Source organism: Cydia pomonella, chromosome 7, assembly GCF_033807575.1.
Source record: "Cydia pomonella isolate Wapato2018A chromosome 7, ilCydPomo1, whole genome shotgun sequence".
NCBI classification, from domain to species: Eukaryota; Metazoa; Arthropoda; class Insecta; order Lepidoptera; family Tortricidae; genus Cydia; species Cydia pomonella.
This window is the reverse complement of record NC_084709.1, coordinates 12,684,081-12,704,720: the sequence shown is the minus strand read 5'-3', so window position 1 is coordinate 12,704,720 and position 20,640 is coordinate 12,684,081. Positions and strand designations below refer to the sequence as shown.

The window sequence follows — 20,640 nt, the reverse complement described above, 5'->3', positions numbered from 1 at the left end:
ATATATATATATATATATATATATTTAGCACGTAGGTCATATTGAGCTACTTTTACTGTGGGACCAACCCCGAAATCATGAAAAAAATTACTCTCCAATAGAAAATGTCAAGGTCCAAAATGTATGAAATAACCAATTTTTAGGGTTCCGTAGCCAAATGGCAGAAAACGGAACCCTTATAGATTAACCTATACGAGCTATGCTATTCAAAATTGGTAAGTAGATGTATTCTATGAACCGCATAATATCATTTTTTTCTAAATTGAACAGTTTGCGCGAGAGACACTTCCAAAATGAAAAAAATGTGTCCCCCCCCCTGTAACTTCTAAAATAACAGAATGAAAAATCTAAAAAAAATATATGATATACATTACCATGCAAACTTCCACCGAAAATTGGTTTGAACGAGATCTAGTAAGTAGTTTTTTTTAATACGTCATAAATGGTACGGAACCCTTCATGGGCGAGTGCGACTCGCACTTGGCCGCGTTTTTTTTTTTCGCGATTTCGAGGATAGACCTCGAGACCCCGTAAATTATTGCAGGTGACTAAATAAACAGCCTGTATTTTTAACCGACGAATAAAACGGAGGAGGTTCACCTTAGCACAGGAGCACCTTAGTGAAGAGTTGAACGCAACACATTCCAAAACTGCAACCTCCGCCAAGCGCCCAATACAAGGCAATACAAGGGGCGTCAAGGAAGGTGCTCAAGTTTGTTTGAGGCTGGCACCGACTCAAAAAATAACAGATTGTAAATATATAAATACGCAGATTTGTGTGATTGATTTCAGTACCCCAAGTGTAAATAAATTCGATTTCGAAACGTGACGTACGCGTTTGCGTTTAGTCTCATTTTGTATTGGATTTACAAAGAGCGCGCCAAGCGGGACGTTTTGGAAACTCAAAATCCTATACAAAATGAGACTTAACGCAAACGCGTTCGTCACGTTATGATGTCGATCAAATTTACACTAGGGGTACTGAAGTATGTATATAGTTCATACTTTCTAGATGTAATTAAATTGATTAGGTATTAGGGCCTAGCCATTGTATTAGGTATATAGAAGGTGTATAGAAATAGATTATAATTGTAATTGTAGGATAGGTATTCACTTGCGTTATTGAAGACAAAATTATTATTTTTTTCTTTTCAGTGTGCTATTGTTTTTTGTTGGTCGATTCGTTTCGTGTTAGTGCCGGTTTTTTTATTGCCTTTTAGTTTTTTTTCGGCGGTAATTTTTTTTGTTATGAATAAATAGTTTCATGCCCTTCCCTTAACCCACCATGGCGTAACATTTAAACTTCACATTATTGTGAATTGAATATAATAATAATTAATCGAAACAATATTGCAACAAATGACCTGCGGTATTCGTCAATGCCTTGCGTTACGTTTTATTTTAGGGCCACCACACTAGCGTCTCCCGAGCGTCGGCATCTAGGCAACTCCATGGCTGCAGCTCGACGCAACGTTGGCGCACCTGCGAAGCTACGCCATTTTCCATAGCGCTGACGCCGACGCTCGGAAGAGTCGGAAGAGTGTAGGGTGGCCCTTAAGGTGCAGTAGATTTAGAAGACGGAGTTAATAATAAACGGACAGGCAGACGGACATGACGAATCTATAAGGGTTCCGTTTATTGCCATTTGGCTACGGAACCCTAAAAAGTATTAGCGCATTTTTAGATCACATACGGCTGCCATAAATTATTATTAGTTAGCAATCTTGAGGCCTTTCTCGAGGGACTCTATCGATTCGAATCCTGATTTATTGTCTTTCGCTCGATAGGAACAATCACGAAAATAGGTCTAATGTGCACCTTAAAAATGTGTAACAAATTATGCACGAAAGCTAAAAATATGAAAATTTCTTCTAAAAATCATGTATAAAACGTCATGTATTGAATACTTTTTATTTAGTTACGTACATAAAATTAAAATTGTGAAATATGACATCCGTGCTCCCGTTCACGCACTTCCATCTTCCATCTCGCTCACGCTTACGCTCAGTGAGAGTGAGAGGAGAACACGAAGTTACTGGGCCTTAAATAAAGGGAGGGCATTTTACAGTGGACGTCGACTCGACCACGTCACGTCTTGTCGTACGTAAGAGGGCGGATTGATCAGTTTCCAAAATGAAGACAAGAAAAATCGGCCTAGAACATGTTGGGCCATGCTCAGTGTAGGGTTTCGTATTTACCATTCTGTCAGAACAGGCCAAAGGGGGCTATTATTAAGTATCATGTACATTACAAGCATAAGAGACTAAGGGAGTACCTTCGCGGCGCTTTGTATGATGGTCGATAACATGATCGGTCCAGCCGTTTTTGAGTTATGAAAAAATCTTTTCTTCTTAGTAAAAAGACGTACAAAGCGCCGCGAAGGTACTCCCTTATGCTTGTAATGTAGGTAGATCATGTGATACTTAATAATAGCCCCCGTTTGGTCTGTTCTGACCTGGTTCTGACAGAATGGTAACCACGACACTGAGCATGGCCCGACATGCTCTTGGCCGATTTTATTATATAATTTCTTTACTTTGTTCAAGGTATGTGTTTGTGTTGTACGGTCACGTCTGAAAATATCGATACGGACAAAGTGCCAAAAATATGTATACACTACCCTAATATATGGGCCATGAAGTCGTGTATACATGTTTATGGCACTTCGATCGTGTCGATGTTATCAGACGTGACTGTATTAGCCACTATGAAATTTGGACACATGTAGCTATAGTCGCAGGGGTCCAAATCCTGTTTGAATGCCCAGAATGCCCTAGTCCCGATCTCATCATGAATTGACTTATATATTAATGTGATTATATTACGTTCGACATTCAATATCTCTAGTAGTAGGATATGATTAAATAAAACATTGTACAATACATTAAAAATATTTAATTAATAGGAAACACAGCATGTTTCAAACATAGTTAATTTGTTAAATAAATAAATCTTTACCATTAATAATATTGAATAAATCATAGTGACAGAGTGCTCGATATCCAGCGTTTCGACAAAAACCTTAAAAGGTGCGTGTATGTGCTGTCCTGCTTGTCCAAATGGTATGAAACATTTGGCAAACAAAGACTGTCATGGACGAAAAATGCAAGAACACCACGTCGCTAAAACGGAGTTGTGACTTCATGACACGCTGATTTCGCACGCACACATACTCGCTTATTGGACTTGAGCCAAGGACCGCTCGGTCCGAGTTGTAAATGTGTGCGTTCGCGCGTAAATACGAGAATAAACGGCGTGTCATAAAATCACAGTTTTGTCTTAGCGACGTGAAGTCCATGGTATTTTAGGTCCATGCTTCTGCCCTGATCTCTCTAAAGCTTGTAGGCCTGCCGCATCATGAGATCGAAGTAGCAGTCGTTGTCGATGGACACGCTGATGCCGCTGTAGTAGTTCATGAACTCCTCAAGCGTTACCTGATAACAGGAAATAAAATTTTGTTTAGGAATTTAGGATTCCCTCATCCAGGCTTTTATAGTTGATGCCTGAATCTTTTTTACTTGGTTAAACAAGGATCATTACGGTTTGCTTGGCATGATAAAGAAAGAACCCAAAAAAAAAAAGAAATTTTAGACTATACAGGAACTGCATTATGACGCGTTTACAAAGAACGCACATAGGTGTATCGCAAAGCTTGGTATCAGAAGGTTTATCTAGAGGTAAAAGTCGACCTTGTTTTGAATAAGTACTGCATCTTGCACACCAAAGTATTTATTTTAGATATACATGTAGGGTATCAATAGAAAGCAGATTAAATATTCTACATTTAGTTATTTTAGATATACATGTAGGGTATCAATAGAAAGCAGATTAAATATTCTACATTTAGTTCATACACTGCGTACTAAAATTTACTACAGTTTAAGGGCTGAGAAGAAGATATATTCAAAAAATATCAATGTGGTGGTCAAATATCAAGAATCACTCTATTGATAGATGAAAGTTGTATGAAAATCTTTTCAGTAGTTTTAAGTTTTGGAGTAGTTTTATAAGATGTAGTGCATTGACGTTTTCCCCTAGACTTGCGGACGCTAGGTTGCGTGACAGTCGTGCACGTAGCGAATTGAATTCAGATAATTTCTGAACAACTCCGTCATATTTGACGTTGTCAATAGATGTCAATTTGTGTAACACACATAGGTACACATAGGTAAGTGAATATATGAGATTCAATATCTGAAGCGAAAGCCAGCTGTCACCGTAACCCTTTGGTTTTTATGTACGATTAAGTGTAACCGTTGCTGTGGCCATGTTGATAAAGTCATAGAGATAAACTATCGACATTTCTTACAATTTTAATTGTACTTAAATTAACAGAAAACGCTTTTATTCTTTATCGCGGTTATCAGGTCACGATTTTATCGTGATCACGACAGGTTGAAACGAAGGAAAAGTTCGGGTTTTTAATTACAATACATAAATAACTATTAAAATATGTTTTTCGCAAGAATTGAGTTATTTTTTTATATTATAAAATATGTATTATCCATTAGCATATCTATGATGTTTATTTTTAGTGAAGATATAAAAGCTTCAATTAATCACTATTCCTTTCTGCTTTATAGCTCTTATCGATATGTAACATGATTAACATGACTTATTTATTAAAATCAACCAGCCACATTCCAAAAACCCACACATACACATTTTTACGCATAAATACAAAGCAGTGTAACCACCAAAAAAGCTACGCAATGAGTATTCAAATTTGTATTGATAACAAACAATGTTGGGGCCTTGGCCATGATCTATCAGTTTTCATAACATCCGAAACAATGACTAGGCGTAAGTTACCTAGATGATTTTCTTTGCTATCTCGGCAGATTCCTTGTGTATTTTTGTTGTAAATAATGTCTAAAGTGTCTTTGTTTTACCACATTTATTTTTTACTTTTAATCAATAGTCATGGAAATACAACAATTAATAATTGAAAGATCTGTAGGAAGGCATGTGTCATAATATATTTAAGGTTTTTTACAGGTCTTTAACCGCTATTTGGATTTGGTTTGCATTAAATATGCTGATTGTTTAACGATAAAAAATTTAATTTCATAAACCGAGTCCATCTTTAGCATTTCCGGCCGAGGCATTACATAGTGCTTTTAACGACTACTGCGAAGTGCGAGGAAATAAGAAAACATTTGCATAACTAACGAAATTAATATTTATATTGGCGTGAGGACAATTGTTGAAAGAAAGCGATGTATTTTTGCCAGGAACATATTTTCTTCACTAGAAGAACTCATTTTTATAGCGTATATACGTGTTTCTTGTATTTTTTTGTCAAACACTAGTTACACTATCCAATTAAGTTAGTATTTTCCGATCGCGCCTTTTTTACTTTTTTTATCACTTTTAAGCGGCGTTTTTCTGTTGTTTGCTTCAATCAGACTCTATATTTAGAAGCGTTTTTGCTAAAAAACCACAAACAGCTACAAAAACAAAAACGCCTACCTTAAGCGTGAACTGAATGTTTTACGCGTTTATTTTTTTAAACAAGTAATTGGTCCTATAAATACCTAATTTAATTTATTAAGGAAAAAGTTGCGCCAAAAAAAGATCTTTTACCATCACCAATGACAGATGATGATAACAATGATCACCAATGACAGATTATGATAACAATGAAACGTTGTAGTAGGGGTGGTTCAGGGGCTACAGCTGTTGCCTACTTTCTGGCTTGGTTTTAGACCATCTATTGCCACATTTCCGAACAGTGGCGTGAAAAAATATTTAAAAAAATCGTAAATTTAAATAAGATAGGAGTCATTAGACTCATTAGTAGTTATAGGGTTTTAATAGGTATATGCGGGTGGTTACCCTATTTATATAAGATATAAAAAGATAGCCTATTAGTTAGGTAATTTTCCCAGTTACTTATTAGTTTTCTACTGCTTGTGTAGAATTGAATACACACTGTATTTTTATAATCATATAGTCAAAGTAAGATAATATGCTGCTTGTGGCTAATATAGGTAGGTAAAAATTGTTTGTAATAATATTTTACATGAAATGCGTTTGTTTTAATTCAGATATATTTAAGATATGTACAGAAGCGGGGTAAAATGGCACATTAATTATTTGAATAAATTCAGATATATTCAATCTAGGAAAAAACATTATTTTTGAGGTAACGGTCTAGAGTCCTATAAAAAAGACATCGAATTTCTGTGTTTCTTTGGTTTCTTAACCTTCCACTATGACGCATACCCTTTATGACGCATTAAAATCCCAGAATGCATTATAGTAAAAAAAAGAAAAAACTAATTTATAATTTTTTGGAAAATCTGCATACGAGCAGGAAACTATTTGAAAATAGTTATTTAAGATACAAGTGCAGAAAACAGAAAATGCGCCACGAGGTGTGATAAATTAAAACATGACCGAAGGGAATGTTTCAAATCAACACGAGTTGCGAATTACCTATTCGCACGTGTATCGTACAACGTTTTACAGTTCATATGGCTCTTTAAAGTTTCGACGTATACACGAAAAGTGCTCATTCCCGCACACGTGCCGGAAAGTAGCACCATATGTACTCTAAAAATATTCGCGGCACATGAGAGGTTGGACCGATTTAATTCGCCACACGTTTTGTTTCAGCATGAACGAGTTATCACAATGATTTTGTACCCACCTTGCCATCAACGGTGCCCTCGCTCTCAAAGTTAGCTAGGAATTTGTTCATGATCAGTTCTTCTGTCTCTTCACCGCTCTTGTACCTAAAATTAAATTGTTATCATTACATACCCACTCCCATTCTCTCTCTTACGATTTACCTACTCTTTATTTTCGATGCAATCTAAATTACTTAAGGATGCATTTTGAAGAAGATATTCATTTTTTTAGTTAATTTCGAAGCCTGTATGTTGTTTTTAGGACAAGAGTACAAGAGTAATGGTATGGTTAGTATAAAAAAAAATTGAACTAATGCAACAAAACGGTTGCAAACTACAGGTCTAATTATGAGATCTGGCGTGAGATGTATTAATATAAAACGTTAAAGCAAAAGTGACCAAGGCATCCAGGCCATTTTCATAGTCTTCCGTTGTCAGCTCTCACGAATCGTTCTGTAAATTGAAACTCGCTTACTGCGATATGTGTACTACAATTTACCGCGTAAATTTTACACTTGTAACAGAATCTTGTAACAGTAAGTACCTCGGATTTGCAGTGACCGCGTAAACGCCACGGAGATCCTCTATGGCAATGACCCCATCTCCAGTTTTATCCAGTTTCTTGAACGCCCGCTCGACTATAGCACGGCGGCCGTCATTCATCGGAGGCTGGAAAAAACGAGCATCATCATTAATTCACACAGAAGTCAGCTAGGTACCTCCCACAAAGACCACAGTAATTGCAACATTGAAAAGATCTCCACCGGGGTTTTAATCTCCAGTACGCTAGTGTCATATTAGATTTATTCCAAAGCGTACCTAAGCGTCTTAAATTGATTAGTAGGTAAGCGCTCTTTCCGGCGAGTGTAAAATATATTAGTAGGTAAGTAGATTAAAAAATAATTTTGCAAAGAACAAATTTATACATACACGAATCTGTTTGATGAATTCGTCGATACTAATAGAACCGCTGTTGTCTGTGTCGAACTGAGCGAACAATTTCTCTGCATCCTAGAATACAATGTAAACAATACACAATCAATGCTACATAACATAATATAGTTAGAAATGTTAGAATGAGATCAAGGAAGAACAATCTGTAATAAATATGTGAAAATCTTAGGCACAAATTCATTTTTCATGTTAAAAACTTCAGTGCACTAAGCTACATACTGTTTATAATTGACATTAAGGTGGATTACCTCGTCGCTAATGTCCAGTCCAGTGTCTTTGATGCCAGTGAAAAACTCTTCTTTATTAAGTTGTTTGCTTCCATCGTCATCCATTCTTCGGAAAATCCTATGAAATTATAATTTCTATCAATTATGGTCGAATGATAATTTAATTTCGAACTAATGAATGATAAAAATCATGTGCTGTTGCTGTAGTCGGTATGTAGAAAAAAAAATAGCCACAACCGAATACAGAATCTCCCCCTTCCATGAAATTGAAGTCGGTAAAAAATTCGCTCCAGTGGCGAAGCTATCCGTGGGCGAAGCGGCCCCTCGCCCACGGCCTCTCACTTAAGGGGGCCCCGCGGGAGCCAACCCTTGACAATTTATACTGAAAGAAAATGTCCTCGCGTATGCGACTTCGCCCACGGCTAGATTTGTTCACGTTACGCAACTGACTGATTCAAACATGGTTGCTCACATGAAGTCCCAATTCGAAATTTGAGGTTTTACATCTGGTTATGGAGAGTAGAATTGTATATTTTAAGAGAGTCCAATTAAAACACCAAGCGGCCATCAAAAACCAGTTATGCTGACCATGTAGAAAAGTTGCTAGGTTTAAAAACGGCTCTATAGGCTAATTACGTTCTGCATGCATCGGGTAAGATGTGGGTCCGTCGGTGACGTAGATGGAGCAGTCTCCGATGGAGATTGCGACTGGAAACTGGCAACTATCTTCCTTATGAACTTGGCGAAAGAAGCACAAAATCAGAATTCCTGGAGCTATATTACCTAAAACTTGTACAATCCGGATCGGTAGGTACCTAATCAAAGGCTGTCAAATATCACCAAATGTCAAATAGCGCCATTGAACGCATCAACGGCATGGACTGTTCGGGAGCCTGTTCGATGGGGTGTGTGTGTGTGTAGCCCCGGGGGTGTCAGGGTTCCAAGGGATTGGAGCATCGTGCACGAGGTGGCTATATAGACGTTATATCACACGCCCCGCTGGGTGTCCCACTTGAGCGTCAAGTCTTTGCACAGACCAAGAAAGTTTACTTAGTTGAATACTCGCCTGCCCAGTCCCATAATTCCCGACGCGCCGCGTGAGAGGCACAGAAGACGCAGTCTCTCCAGAGGGTCGGTGGTCGTGTTGAGCGCTCGTGCGCTCTTCTGCATCAACTCCTCCTCGACGCGGGACGTCGCAGATTGTGGACGATGCCATGCTACTGTAGAACAAAAGAATTACAATGCAAACACTTTTTAACACATGTCTGAAAATGTCAAGAGTTTAAAGATAATATTTTTGTTAGTATTAGTGTTCCTTGCTAGAAATTGTAATATGTACAATAAAATAGACCGCGAGCAAGGAACAGATTTCCATGACCAATCACCTCCCGTGCGATAGCTCGTATAGTGGTTAACGGCTATTTATGATGAACCTCTTGTGGACGTCAGCTGCTACTCCGTTGGTATTGAGGAATGGCAGCCACCAAAATACGTAAAAAAAATGGAGTCATCACCGTCATATCAAACGGTATGAATTTTCTCAGATGATAGTTTAGATGTTATTGTTAATTTAAGAACTCGTCAGCCGGTTGTATCGCGGTGGAAGGAACGTCAGCTGATCGCATGAAGATGTAAAAAAATAAGCGCTTTTTTAGCCTAGCAGTTTCTTTAACCCCCGATGCACAAAGAGGGGTGATATAAGTTTGACCGCTATGATTGTGTATCTGTATGTCTATCTGTGGCACCGCAGCTCTTAAACGGCTAAACCGATTGGGATGAGGTTTTTTTATCTATTTACCCAGCGCAGCTCTATCAGGCAGTTATAATTTTCAACCCTATTGATAGCCATTAAAGTTCATTTTTAAACCAATATTTTTAAGGGGTTAATTGAAAGCAGGTTTTCTAGCGCTGGTTCTTAGACATATTTTATCAAAATCGGTTCATCCGTTACATTGTGTTCGTAGGTATATATACCTAGTTATTGACGTGAAATATGAGTAGGTAGGGTCGGACAAACCTAAATCTGCATGACATTTAGTAAGACAAAGTGTAAAAATGTCATCATACCCGAATTTCTATGAAAATATGACGTTTCTACAGACACTTCCACACTTCGGTCGGTGCCACACTTGCAGAGTTTGCATAGACGGACTTTAAACGTCTACAGAAGTAAAAGCGGTTAAGAGGAAAGGGGAAGGCCGATCTCCAAAAAAAAGTAAACGTACTTCCCATTTTCGTCTTTGTATGAATATTATGGAAAATATTTTTATATATTTCGATGTGCATTAACTATAGGGCACCGTTTGCCTTTTTAGATTTTTTGATCATTAAGAATTAGAAGCGAAATACCTTTTCATACCAATTTTTTAAATGATCAAAAACTAAAACTCTTATAATAATCAAAAAAAAAAATCAAACGACCCCTTCGTACGGTCCCATAATAGCACTGGTCGATATACATTAAATTATTTTCATTAATATTCATACTCTTTTATTTTATTTTACAATATACAATTTTACATGTCAGCAATAAAATACTCAGGTGAAATTAAATATAAAATTAACAATTAATATTTAGAAAGGAAAATGAGGACTACGTTTGTATGGACATCCACTTTCATCTTATTCGAAAAACACATGTAGTGAAAAGTGTCATGGCCAGGTCGCTTATATATATTTTGCAACCATACATACTGTCATTATATTAGTAAAATGGAAAAAAAATATGTTCATTAAATAAATTTTACATTTGCTTCGCTGCGCCGCCGTATGCAATCTGTTATGTAATATTATAAAACTGGCATGGCATGCCAAAGCGAGGACAGTAAGAGTAAGAGTCCCCTTGAAAATCCACCACCACGGTGCGACGACGAAGGCAAAGCTGCATTAAAGTATTTCACAATGATTAAAATTGGTTATATGTACAGTCAGCTACAACACTATTTAACTTAGCACCTTTGCATACAAGTTTCTATGCAGAGGGGGTACTTATACTTACTTCCTTTTCTCTGCAGCCGACTGTACTACATACGACAACGACCAGTAAGAACAGCATGTTAGTGTTCTTTTGTTACACGAAATTCGTTTAAGCCGTTAGAAAAATGCTCTTTTAGCATCTAGCGCTGCATGCTTTAATAGTATGGTTAGACGACTCTCGCTTTAATTTTTACGCTGAAGCATTAATTTTGATTCGCGGGTCGCTACCCCTGCGCAAGCCGCCGCCGCCGCCCTTGTCGTCAACTCGCGACAGTGTTGTCTTTTGTTTAGGTAACTACGAAAAGTCACGTGTCAATTTTCATGCATTATTTAAATTTATATTGGCGTTTTCTATCAACGATTGTCATGTTGGCTAGGCCCCCAGGCCCCATATTGCTTTGCTCTTTGGAGATCCCTGAGATAACAGGATAAACATTTGTATGTAAAATGTTGACGACTTAGGTAACTCTTTCGAGCCCTCTAAAAAATGGTAGGTACTCGTAATAAGGCAAAATGACAATATGTTTTAAAATAGCTATTTATTACATTATACATATCATGTTATGAATACACATTAGGGGAGTAAAATTTGCCGCAAAATACCTATGTATACTGACATCCCGCCTCGATTCCTATGAATTTACATAGGAAGAAAAAACATGGCAAGACGAAAATTCATTACTCGAAAATTATTGATATTTGGTAAGTATAATGACAATATTATATTGATAATACATTAAACGTACTTTAACCTCACTACCGTAAAGAAAATACAGGATTCTCTGCACGCAACAATAAACCCATTTCATTAAACTGCTCAAAACAAATTTTGCCATCGTTTTATAACTTACAAAACCAAGAGCGTAAATTAACTTACTGTATGAATTAGTCTTGCTTTTACCGGTATACATATTTCACAATCATTCGTTTGTATAATACCACTAAGATAACTGTCTCGAATATCAAAAAGTCCTCGGACGGCGCGTCCCTCAGGCGGCGCCGCCTTTGGCCGACTGACTGAAAAACTTTACCCCACCCAAGTGGTAACTACAAACACGCCAAGATCGCCTGACTACAGGTACGTGAAAAACACCCCTATTACATGACCTAGTGCAGACTAGAACAACATTTATCGCAGTGTATGTGCTGGGATTATTTCCACTAGTTATCTAATCTACCACCGAAGTCGTTACCAGTGTTAACAACTGCGAATTTTTACCACAGCCAAAAACTCCCACTAGTCACCCATGTGAGTTGGTGGTTACTACTGCGAATTATTTTTCTCGGCAGTAGAGTTGAATAGAGAATAATTGAAGTTTCGATATCTTCGCTAAAATACCTAATCATCGTACAAATGCTAATAAATAACGATTATTCTATAATATAATAACTAACTCAATTATTGCGGAAAGCATATTTCAATTAGAGGTTACGTATTATAATTAAAAATCAGAACTTTTATGTTTGCTTGGATGTTCAAAGAAACATTTTAGGATTCTTAGGTTGTGGAATTTAAAAGCTACTTATTCCTATAGTTAAACAGGGACCTCTTACACATTCAACATCAACAATACAGTTGGAAAAGTTTGGCCTGTTTGTAAATACCGCCAAATGTCAGGCTATAATCATCGGTAGTTCTCGACAATTTGCCAAGTTAGACTTTGATTCGATTGAGCCGGTACACTTCAATGATACTCCTATTCCTTTTAGCCCCAGTGTGGACTTAGGTATTGGTGATGTGTTGCTATGCTATCCGGACTTAAGAGGGAAGAATAGTTTTTTGAATCTAACGAAATAACGGTACTTCTTCTATGAAATTCCATTTCTTTGATTTTGATGTCGATCGCTTCAGCGTAATATATTCTAGGTTTATGTTTCGCTTTAAAAAAATCTTCTTTGTTTTGCAAATTTTGAAAAAAAAGGAAAACCTATAAGTAAACCTAGTTTTTCATTGTGTCAATAACATACTAATAATTTTTAAGAAAAAAAAACCGACTTCAATGAGGGAGACCGATGAAAGAACGATTATTGTTGATTTTGGATTTCATACAATGAAATTAAAAAGACAGCGTCCTACGCTTATTATGTAGAAAAGGAGGTAACATGTTTTTTTTCGTCACTGCACCCACCTTGACATATTTCAGACTTGCCCTATGGTTGACTGGTAAGATACCCGCAATAGGGTATTCGACTGTATTTAAGATAAATTATTTCACACCATGCATGAAATGAAGCACCAGATAATTATAAAAAAAAAACTAAATAGGATAGATATATAAAAATGTGCCTTGAAAACCTAACTGCTTGACAAACATACAAAGAGAACAAATTGCCAAACATGAACTATGCATCCTTGAAGAGTTCCGTTCTGTTCATCATCAGCAGTTCCATTTCATCAAATGTCACTTCTACAAATGTAAATACTTGATTTGTTGATGAAAATACTAAGATAACTATATATATATATATATATATATATATATGCCTTTAACATTTGAGGAATTCCCTCGATTGCTCATGGACCCCATCGTCAGAACTCGAACTTGACGAAAAATTAATTTGCTTAACAAACACAGCGAAGAGGACAAATCGCCAAACGTGTACTATCCGTCGTTGAAGAGTTCCATTCTCATCATCATCAGCAGTTCCACTTCATCAAATGTCACATTTTTAAATGTAAATGCTTTGATTGTCAAACAAAATACAAAATTCACTATATGTACCTATGCCTTTCACATTTGAAGAGTTCCCTCGATTCCTCATGGACCCCATCGTCAGAACTCCAACTTGACAAAAAATTGGTTTGAAAATCTAATTTACTTAACAAACACAGCGAAGAGGACAAATCGCCAAATGTGTACTATGCGTCGTTGAAGAGTACCATTCTGATCATCATCAGCAGTTCCATTTCATCAAATGTCTTTTTTTTATGTAAATGCTTCATTTGTTAAAGAAAATACAAAAATCACTATATGTATGCCTTTCACATTTGAAGAGTTCTCTCGATTTCTCATGGATCCCATCATCGGAACTGAGTTTTGACAAAAACCAATCATTAAAGAGTAACAAACATTTAAAAAAAAACATACCACCGAATTGATAACCTCCTCCGTTTGAAATCTTGAAGTCGGTTAAAAATCATGGAGAGTGGAACATATTTAGAAGTGGAAAAACGTTTTCTCTTTTTGTATGGACGAGTTCGTGGTATACTTTCCTCTTAAGGTGCCGTAGGTTCAGAGAACAGTTTTTGAAAAAACGTACCGCTTTTTTAGATCACAGTATGGTTACCAAAAATGTAATTAGCAATATTAAGGATTTTCTCTAGTGAGTTCATAGATTCGAATTCTGATTTTTTGACTTTCGCTCGTTAGACAAAAATCACGAACATAAAACCTAAAACGCTTTTTCACGTGTCCTCATTTCTTAGCTCGGCTGACTCCATATTCATCAACAGACTCCATATTCTCAATGATTCACACTCCCCTGAACATCTCAATAACCTTCTTTCACTGTCTTGGTGCCTCTCGTGTCCATCAGTTTCGCTGTAACGGCATCCTATCCCTTAGCCATTCTATCCCTATTCATCGAACCGGCCTAGCATAACGAAACGCTTTGTGTCTCTCTATCGCTCTTCCATATTAGTGCGACAGTGACAGTAGCCTTTCGAACGCTACAGAGCGTAAGCGATTTGCATGTTGGCTGCGCGGCCGTTTCATGTCTAATTCATTCGCCATTCACGCCTCTGAAACGGTCTTCCTCCTTCACATTATTAGGAAAGCATCAAACAAAAATGCTTTAAAAAATCAGTGTGTGATTTCTTTATTGGCAGTTCAAAGAAGAATTACCCTATATATAATACCCTATATAAGAGTGGATCCTGTGTAACAGTGTCTGTGTGTTGTGTGTTGTCTGTTTTTTTTTTAAATCTTCGGGACATCGTGCCGCACCACAACACCAGACCTCCGGAGAGATGGGCTCGGGACTTGCCCCGAGCCCTTCTACACCAGTAGCTTCTACACAAGCACTGCACACCACACACATTCGGATACAGCCTCACCAGCACGCCGCACACGCCAGCTAAGCTGCCGGTCGCCTTCACCGCGGCTCCGAAACCTGGCCCCGCTCAAACGGTATCACCAGGTTAGGGGTCGTGGGGTTGGATAACGATCGGTAGCGAAGCTGGCCCACACCAGCTACACACACCGTCCCCCAAATGACGGCCAACTGACCATCCCACCAGTCGGTGGGGCAGGGACCCGCGACAGCCGCCGCAGCCGAGAGGCGGTAGCGGCCCCTCATACCCCCCTGACGGGGGGTATCGACAGATCACTCACACATTTTTTTTTAAACAAAATCCCCAACCAGTATGATACTGATCTGTTAGTGTCAAAAGTAACTTTTTGGATTGGAGTTTTAGTTATTAGATCTCATTCCAATATAATACTAATCTGATACTGATCTGTCAGTGTCAAAAGTAACGTGTTTGGTTGAAGGTTGACTGCGCAATTCAGCAGGTCCTCTAATATTGAGATTGGAACCATCTCATATTGGAATAATGTCAAATCCACGTTAGATCAGTATCACATTATATTGTTGGAATTGGCCTGTAACTATCCCACCAAAAACATTTTTAAAAACTAGATCATTGTTTCGCGCTATCAAAAAGTTATCAGATCTCATGTACAGCCAAGCTTCTAACTCTACATCTCTACAAGCCCTAACTTCACAAACTCTACGCCTTAGTCAAAATATGTTATTTGGCCGTTTCAGGGTGAAATTAGGTGTGTAGGGGAAAACCCATTCAAACTTAAATCCCCTAATTTCAGGGTCGGGGGATGATAAGGAGACCCTATATCAATTTTCAGACCTCTAGCATCAACATTTCCGGAAGTCTTATACATACTTCCATCTCCTACTTTAAGGGATTAGGGGTTAAAAGTTCCATGTTTTAAGATTTTTTTGTTGTTTGTGTACTAATACTAACTTCCATGAAAAATTTCAGCTTTCTAAAACTTCAGGAAGTAGGTACCCTAAGATTTTAATGATCATCAGTGAGTGAGTGACGTATACAGGGCGTCCCAAGACTATGGGACATCAAGGGAAAGTACCTTAAATATAAGACTTAGGATATTTTGCTAAAAGGAGACTTTATTTTATTTTCAAAACTGAGTAATACTGCATTCAAAGATTTAAAAAAAATAAGTTACTTTGTCTGGAAATCGAACCGACTCAAATGTGAAAAAAAAACATCCTGTATTTTTATGATGCCAATCGAAAGAATGCATAAAAAAAATAAGTCATCTCAGAAATATGATATCGCAAAACAAATGAATACAGTAAAATTTTTGATTAAAATTTCAAGTTTCGGTTTAATTCCCAGAAAAAGTAAGCAATTTTCATTTTTTTTTAGAAATTCTTTGATGCAATATTACTTAATTTTAAAAATAAAATAAAGTCTTTCAGCAAAATATCCTATCTACGATATTTAAGGTACTTTCCCTTGATGTCCCATAGTCTTGGGACACCCTGTATAATGACGTTTTTTAGATATCAATAAAATCTAAAGTATAAGAGCTATGTATGCAATTGAAACTTTTTATTTTTGATATTGCCATCATATGTATACCGAGAATTTGGTTTATCTAGTATAATCCAAACCCAAGTATGAGGATTCGAAAAAACGACGCAGGGCTGCGAGAAAAAGTAGGGTAGTATAGTAAAAATTTTTTAAGGTTGCAATAGCGGTCATTGACTTGACCCCTAACCCGAAATCGTAATTTTCTAGCGATAAATCATCTATCTATACAAAACTGTCGCAAAAAATTCATCGCTTGTGTATCATAATACAGGGTAGGATGGAGCCAAGAGCTCATTAGGTGCGTACGGGTGTCATTGCAAGTGTTAATTTAATGATAATATGTCATTTTTACATCCAAAAATAAATCTTAAATACGTTTAAGTCTGTTTGTTTATTTCTACATGGAGATGAAGTAATTTTTAATAATAAAAACATCAACTGAGCACTAACACCGCCGGCAGTACCCGCTAACTACTCAGCTATCCGCGGCCGGCGATACCACAGCCTTACATTTTATTTTTATTTTATTTTATTTTTTTGTGTCGAGAGTCAGGGGTGGGGCACACTCGGTCCCGTCGGTGGCGTCGGTCCGCCATTTTGTCATTCCTTATTCGGGCTCGCTTGCGTTCAGTCGACTTTCGGAATATTACTGCGGATTTTTGTTGTTTGTTTAGTTTGTTAATAAGTTGTTCGTTGTTATTTGTTTTGTTTACGTTATTTGTTGTGTTACGTTACGCTTGTTACGGAGATTGAAGTATGGAACCAGAGGCTGGACCATCTACTGGTGAATCCATGCAACCAGAGCCTGGACCATCTACTAGTAAATCCATGGAACCAGAGGCTGGACCATCTACTAGTGAATCCATGGAACCAGAGGCTGGACCATCTACTGGTGAATCCAAAAAACGTCGTCGTCGGCGAAATATATTCCAACCTCAACAAGGTTCTGACAAGATACCTTTTACGTCGCCAACAACAAAACGACGGAAGACAGTTATTAGCAGTGGAGAACGGTCAATTATTATTAACGTTTTTAAATACGTTACAAAAACAAAACCCGAAGATAAGTACATGTCCAACCATGACCTTGTAAAACTAACTTCGGAAATGTGTGGAGTACATGAAAGGTCTGTTTACAATGTGTTAAATGAGTACAGAGATATTCACAAAATAACAGAACCTGAAAGGAAACGAGATCGGCCAAGCGTGATTCAGAAAATTGACAATTTGGATAAATCGGCAATCAGGAGAATAGTTCACAGTTTTTTTCTAAAAGGTGAACTTCCAACCCTAAAAAAAATTCAACAAGCTGTGAATGATGATGAATCTCTGCCCACATTATCTATGACGTCATTGAGACGTATTATGAAACACTTAAAGTTTAAATATACGAAACGAAATCGCAAAAGTGTTTTGATTGACCGAGGAGACATTGTTTCATGGCGAATAAAATATTTAAAGCAAATAAAACAGTTTCGAGAGGAAAACCGACGGATTTTTTATACTGACGAGACTTGGGTGAATGCTGGTATGTATTTTTCTATACATTTAACTTTACGTGTTTCAAAGCAAATAGGCAGCCAATGTTGCGACACTGTATCACTACTTAAGAAGTGCAATTACGAAACATGTGTTATTTTTAGGGTTCCTTATTGTGGAGTCAAAACGAACGTACCGGCCGGGCCATAAATCTCCGGGCCGGCCACGTGCCCTTTTCTAGCTCGTTTGATTGCCCGGCCGGCACGTTGGTTTTGACTCCACAATAGTCAACTAGGAACCCTTATAGAACATATAGAACCCTTTAAGACAAGAGCTGGGAGATGTAACAATTATAATTTATATTTATTTACAGAACTGTATATTTCATATATTCTTTGTATTTTAGGTCACACGGTGGGAAAAACTTGGGTGGACGAGAATATAAAATCCGCGAAACAAGCATTCAAAGAAGGGCTTTCGATTGGAGCCAAAAACCCGGTATCAAAAGGGAAAAGGCTAATTGTGGTACATGTGGGCAATGAAGAGGGATTTTTAGATGATTGTAAATGGGTGTTTGAGGCGAAAAAAACTGGCGACTACCATGAAAATATGGACGCACCTCACTTCGAGAAGTGGTTTGGAAAGGTCTTAACCAAAATGCAACCAGGGGATGTTATTGTTTTAGACAATGCAAGCTACCATTCAAGGTGAATATGACGAGTGTTAACACTTTGTAACGAATTTCAAGCGACCAAATATTGGTTTTTAAAGCTTTATTTTCTTCTTAGTCATGATTTTATACTACTATTCACTCGTGATTTCTCTCCATCACTCTCGATGTTCAATAGCCCTCACTGCTTGATGAAAAATTATTTAATTAAAATTATAGGGATATATACATTTATTCATAACAAATATATACAGGTATATTACAGTAACTTAAATTCACTTTAATTAAAATTGAATTCATAAATTGTAACGTGTGTCCTTAACTTGCAATTATTTTCCAGACGAGAGGAGCGAACACCTACCATGCAGTGGAGAAAAGGAGATATTCAAGGTTGGCTGCGATCCAAAAATATATTATATGACGATAAATATGTAAAAAAGGAGTTAATGGACCTAGTAAATCCAGTGAAGGAAAAATACCAAAGTTACGTGATTGACGAAATGGCAAAAAAAAAGACATAACGGTGTTGAGGTTACCTCCATATCATTGTGAGTTAAACCCGATATAATTAATATGGGCAGATATAAAAGGTTACGTAGCCAGAAATAACACAACCTTCAATTTTAAAGACTTGAAAAAACTTTTAGAAGATGGAATCGAGCAAGTCACCAAAGAAAAGTGGGCCAACTGTGTGGAACATGTAAAAAAGGAGGAGAAAAAAATGTGCGACCTAGATCACACAATTGATAAGACAATGGACAAAATTATAAATGTCACAGACAGCTCCAGTGAGAGCTCAGAGTATAGCTCCAGCTCTGAGGAAGAAATTTATGAATAAATTATAAATATAACCAAAAACTGTCTTTTAATTATATTATTTATTATATTTATTTTACTTTTCCAGTATCGTCTGGCGACAAGGCAATTTAAACCTTTTTATCTAAACCTACCTAATGTTATTTCAAAGACAACGTGGAGCCAATAACCAGATAATGGAAAATAACATTTTGAACTAGACACAAAAATATGAATAACAATATATATGCATTTAGAAAGCGGGCCGGCACTGCATCTACAGGGATTATCTTTTACTACTTAGTACAAACGTACAATGTAGCATTGACAAGTTATTGTAATTAGTATGTTCATGCACAAGTAATAAACTCGAAACTTCTTTGACAAAAACAAGTAGTTACTTTATCTGCGCTATCTTGTTTACGTCTTATCTTCCCATTAGACGTGGTGTTTTTGAAAACTCCCCCGACAGGTAAACCAAAATGCAATTAGAACCATTCGATAATTGTTCGTGGTACGTGGTGGTGTTATACGCTTTTAGTTGTGATACTTATTTATATATTGAAGACTACCAGCTTATTTTTCTCTGTCTGTATCGGTATAGGTACTTCGGAACCTAACTAGTGGGTGCTAGTAGTCCTTGGAGTATGTCTCACTTTTTTGTCTAGTCGTGAAAGTGTTAACCAATAAATGTTATAACTGCCTATACCTACACGGAAATGTAAAAATTGTTTGTTTACTTTTATTTGAATACCTAAACATATAGAGTATGGTTACGTTTTACTTTCTTATGTTCGATAGCTAAACAATAAAACATATAAATATTTTTCAAATACTTACCTTAATTCCTTTTTCTGTTCTATGAAAGAGTACTAATAAAATCACAACTCTATTATTTTAGGTTTGCGATTTCTGCTCCCTGTACTATGAAACACAAGGGATGACATTTTTGCGACAGTTTTGTATAGATAGATTATTTTTCGCTAGAAAATTACGATTTCGGGATAAAGGTCAAGTCAATGACCGCTATTGCAACCCTAAATTTTTTTTACTATAGGCTCGCTTTGTGTGGCAGATCTAGAGCAGAGCCCAACTGGGGAAGTACCTCCATCTTACAGAAAACCGCAGCCAAATAACACTAGACCCTACTCATAGTGTTGTGTTCCTGCCGGTGAGTAAGGTTGCCAGAGCTCAACGAGGGGCGGGAGGGGGTTAGGGTCGGCAACGCGCATGTATCTCCTCTGGAGTTGCAGGCGTACATAGGCTACGGATACTGCTTACCATCAGGCGAGCCGTATGCTTGTTTGCCACCGACGTAGTATTAAA

At 37.2% G+C, this 20,640-nt stretch overlaps 2 protein-coding genes across 5 annotated transcripts in view; one reads left to right on the top strand and one right to left on the bottom strand.

Moving 5' to 3' along the window:
• Positions 1-2,880: 2,880 nt before the first annotated feature.
• LOC133519853 (calcyphosin-like protein) overlaps positions 2,881-20,640 on the bottom strand; it is a 70,845-nt gene continuing 53,085 nt past the window's right edge. For 3 of the 4 annotated variants that reach the window (XM_061853992.1, XM_061853993.1, XM_061853995.1), the window contains exons 3-8: positions 8,883-9,036; positions 7,838-7,934; positions 7,566-7,646; positions 7,180-7,304; positions 6,656-6,740; positions 2,881-3,434 (exon numbers count right to left, since the gene is read on the bottom strand). In XM_061853992.1, the coding sequence (XP_061709976.1) occupies positions 3,333-3,434; positions 6,656-6,740; positions 7,180-7,304; positions 7,566-7,646; positions 7,838-7,934; positions 8,883-9,036 (644 nt within the window). In that variant the 3' untranslated portion in view covers positions 2,881-3,332. Of the gene's footprint in view, positions 3,435-6,655; positions 6,741-7,179; positions 7,305-7,565; positions 7,647-7,837; positions 7,935-8,882; positions 9,037-11,669; positions 11,814-20,640 lie in introns of those variants that run through there. The other variant, XM_061853994.1, reaches the window with a different exon arrangement.
• Positions 16,225-19,095, top strand: LOC133519850 (uncharacterized). Its single transcript, XM_061853987.1, has 3 exons — positions 16,225-17,898; positions 18,256-18,556; positions 18,860-19,095. The coding sequence occupies exons 1-3, from the start codon at positions 17,127-17,129 to the stop codon at positions 19,038-19,040; spliced, it is 1,254 nt and encodes a 417-aa protein (XP_061709971.1). The 5' UTR covers positions 16,225-17,126; the 3' UTR covers positions 19,041-19,095.

What these genes read in the sequence shown, in the direction of transcription:
- LOC133519850 (XM_061853987.1), top strand. Translation starts at nt 17,127, where the DNA reads ATGGAACCAGAGGCTGGACCATCTACTGGTGAATCCATGCAACCAGAG. An exon ending in CGAGACTTGGGTGAATGCTG is followed by an intron (nt 17,899 to 18,255) that starts GTATGTATTTTT and finishes TTTGTATTTTAG; the next exon opens with GTCACACGGTGGGAAAAACT. An exon ending in AATGCAAGCTACCATTCAAG is followed by an intron (nt 18,557 to 18,859) that starts GTGAATATGACG and finishes ATTATTTTCCAG; the next exon opens with ACGAGAGGAGCGAACACCTA.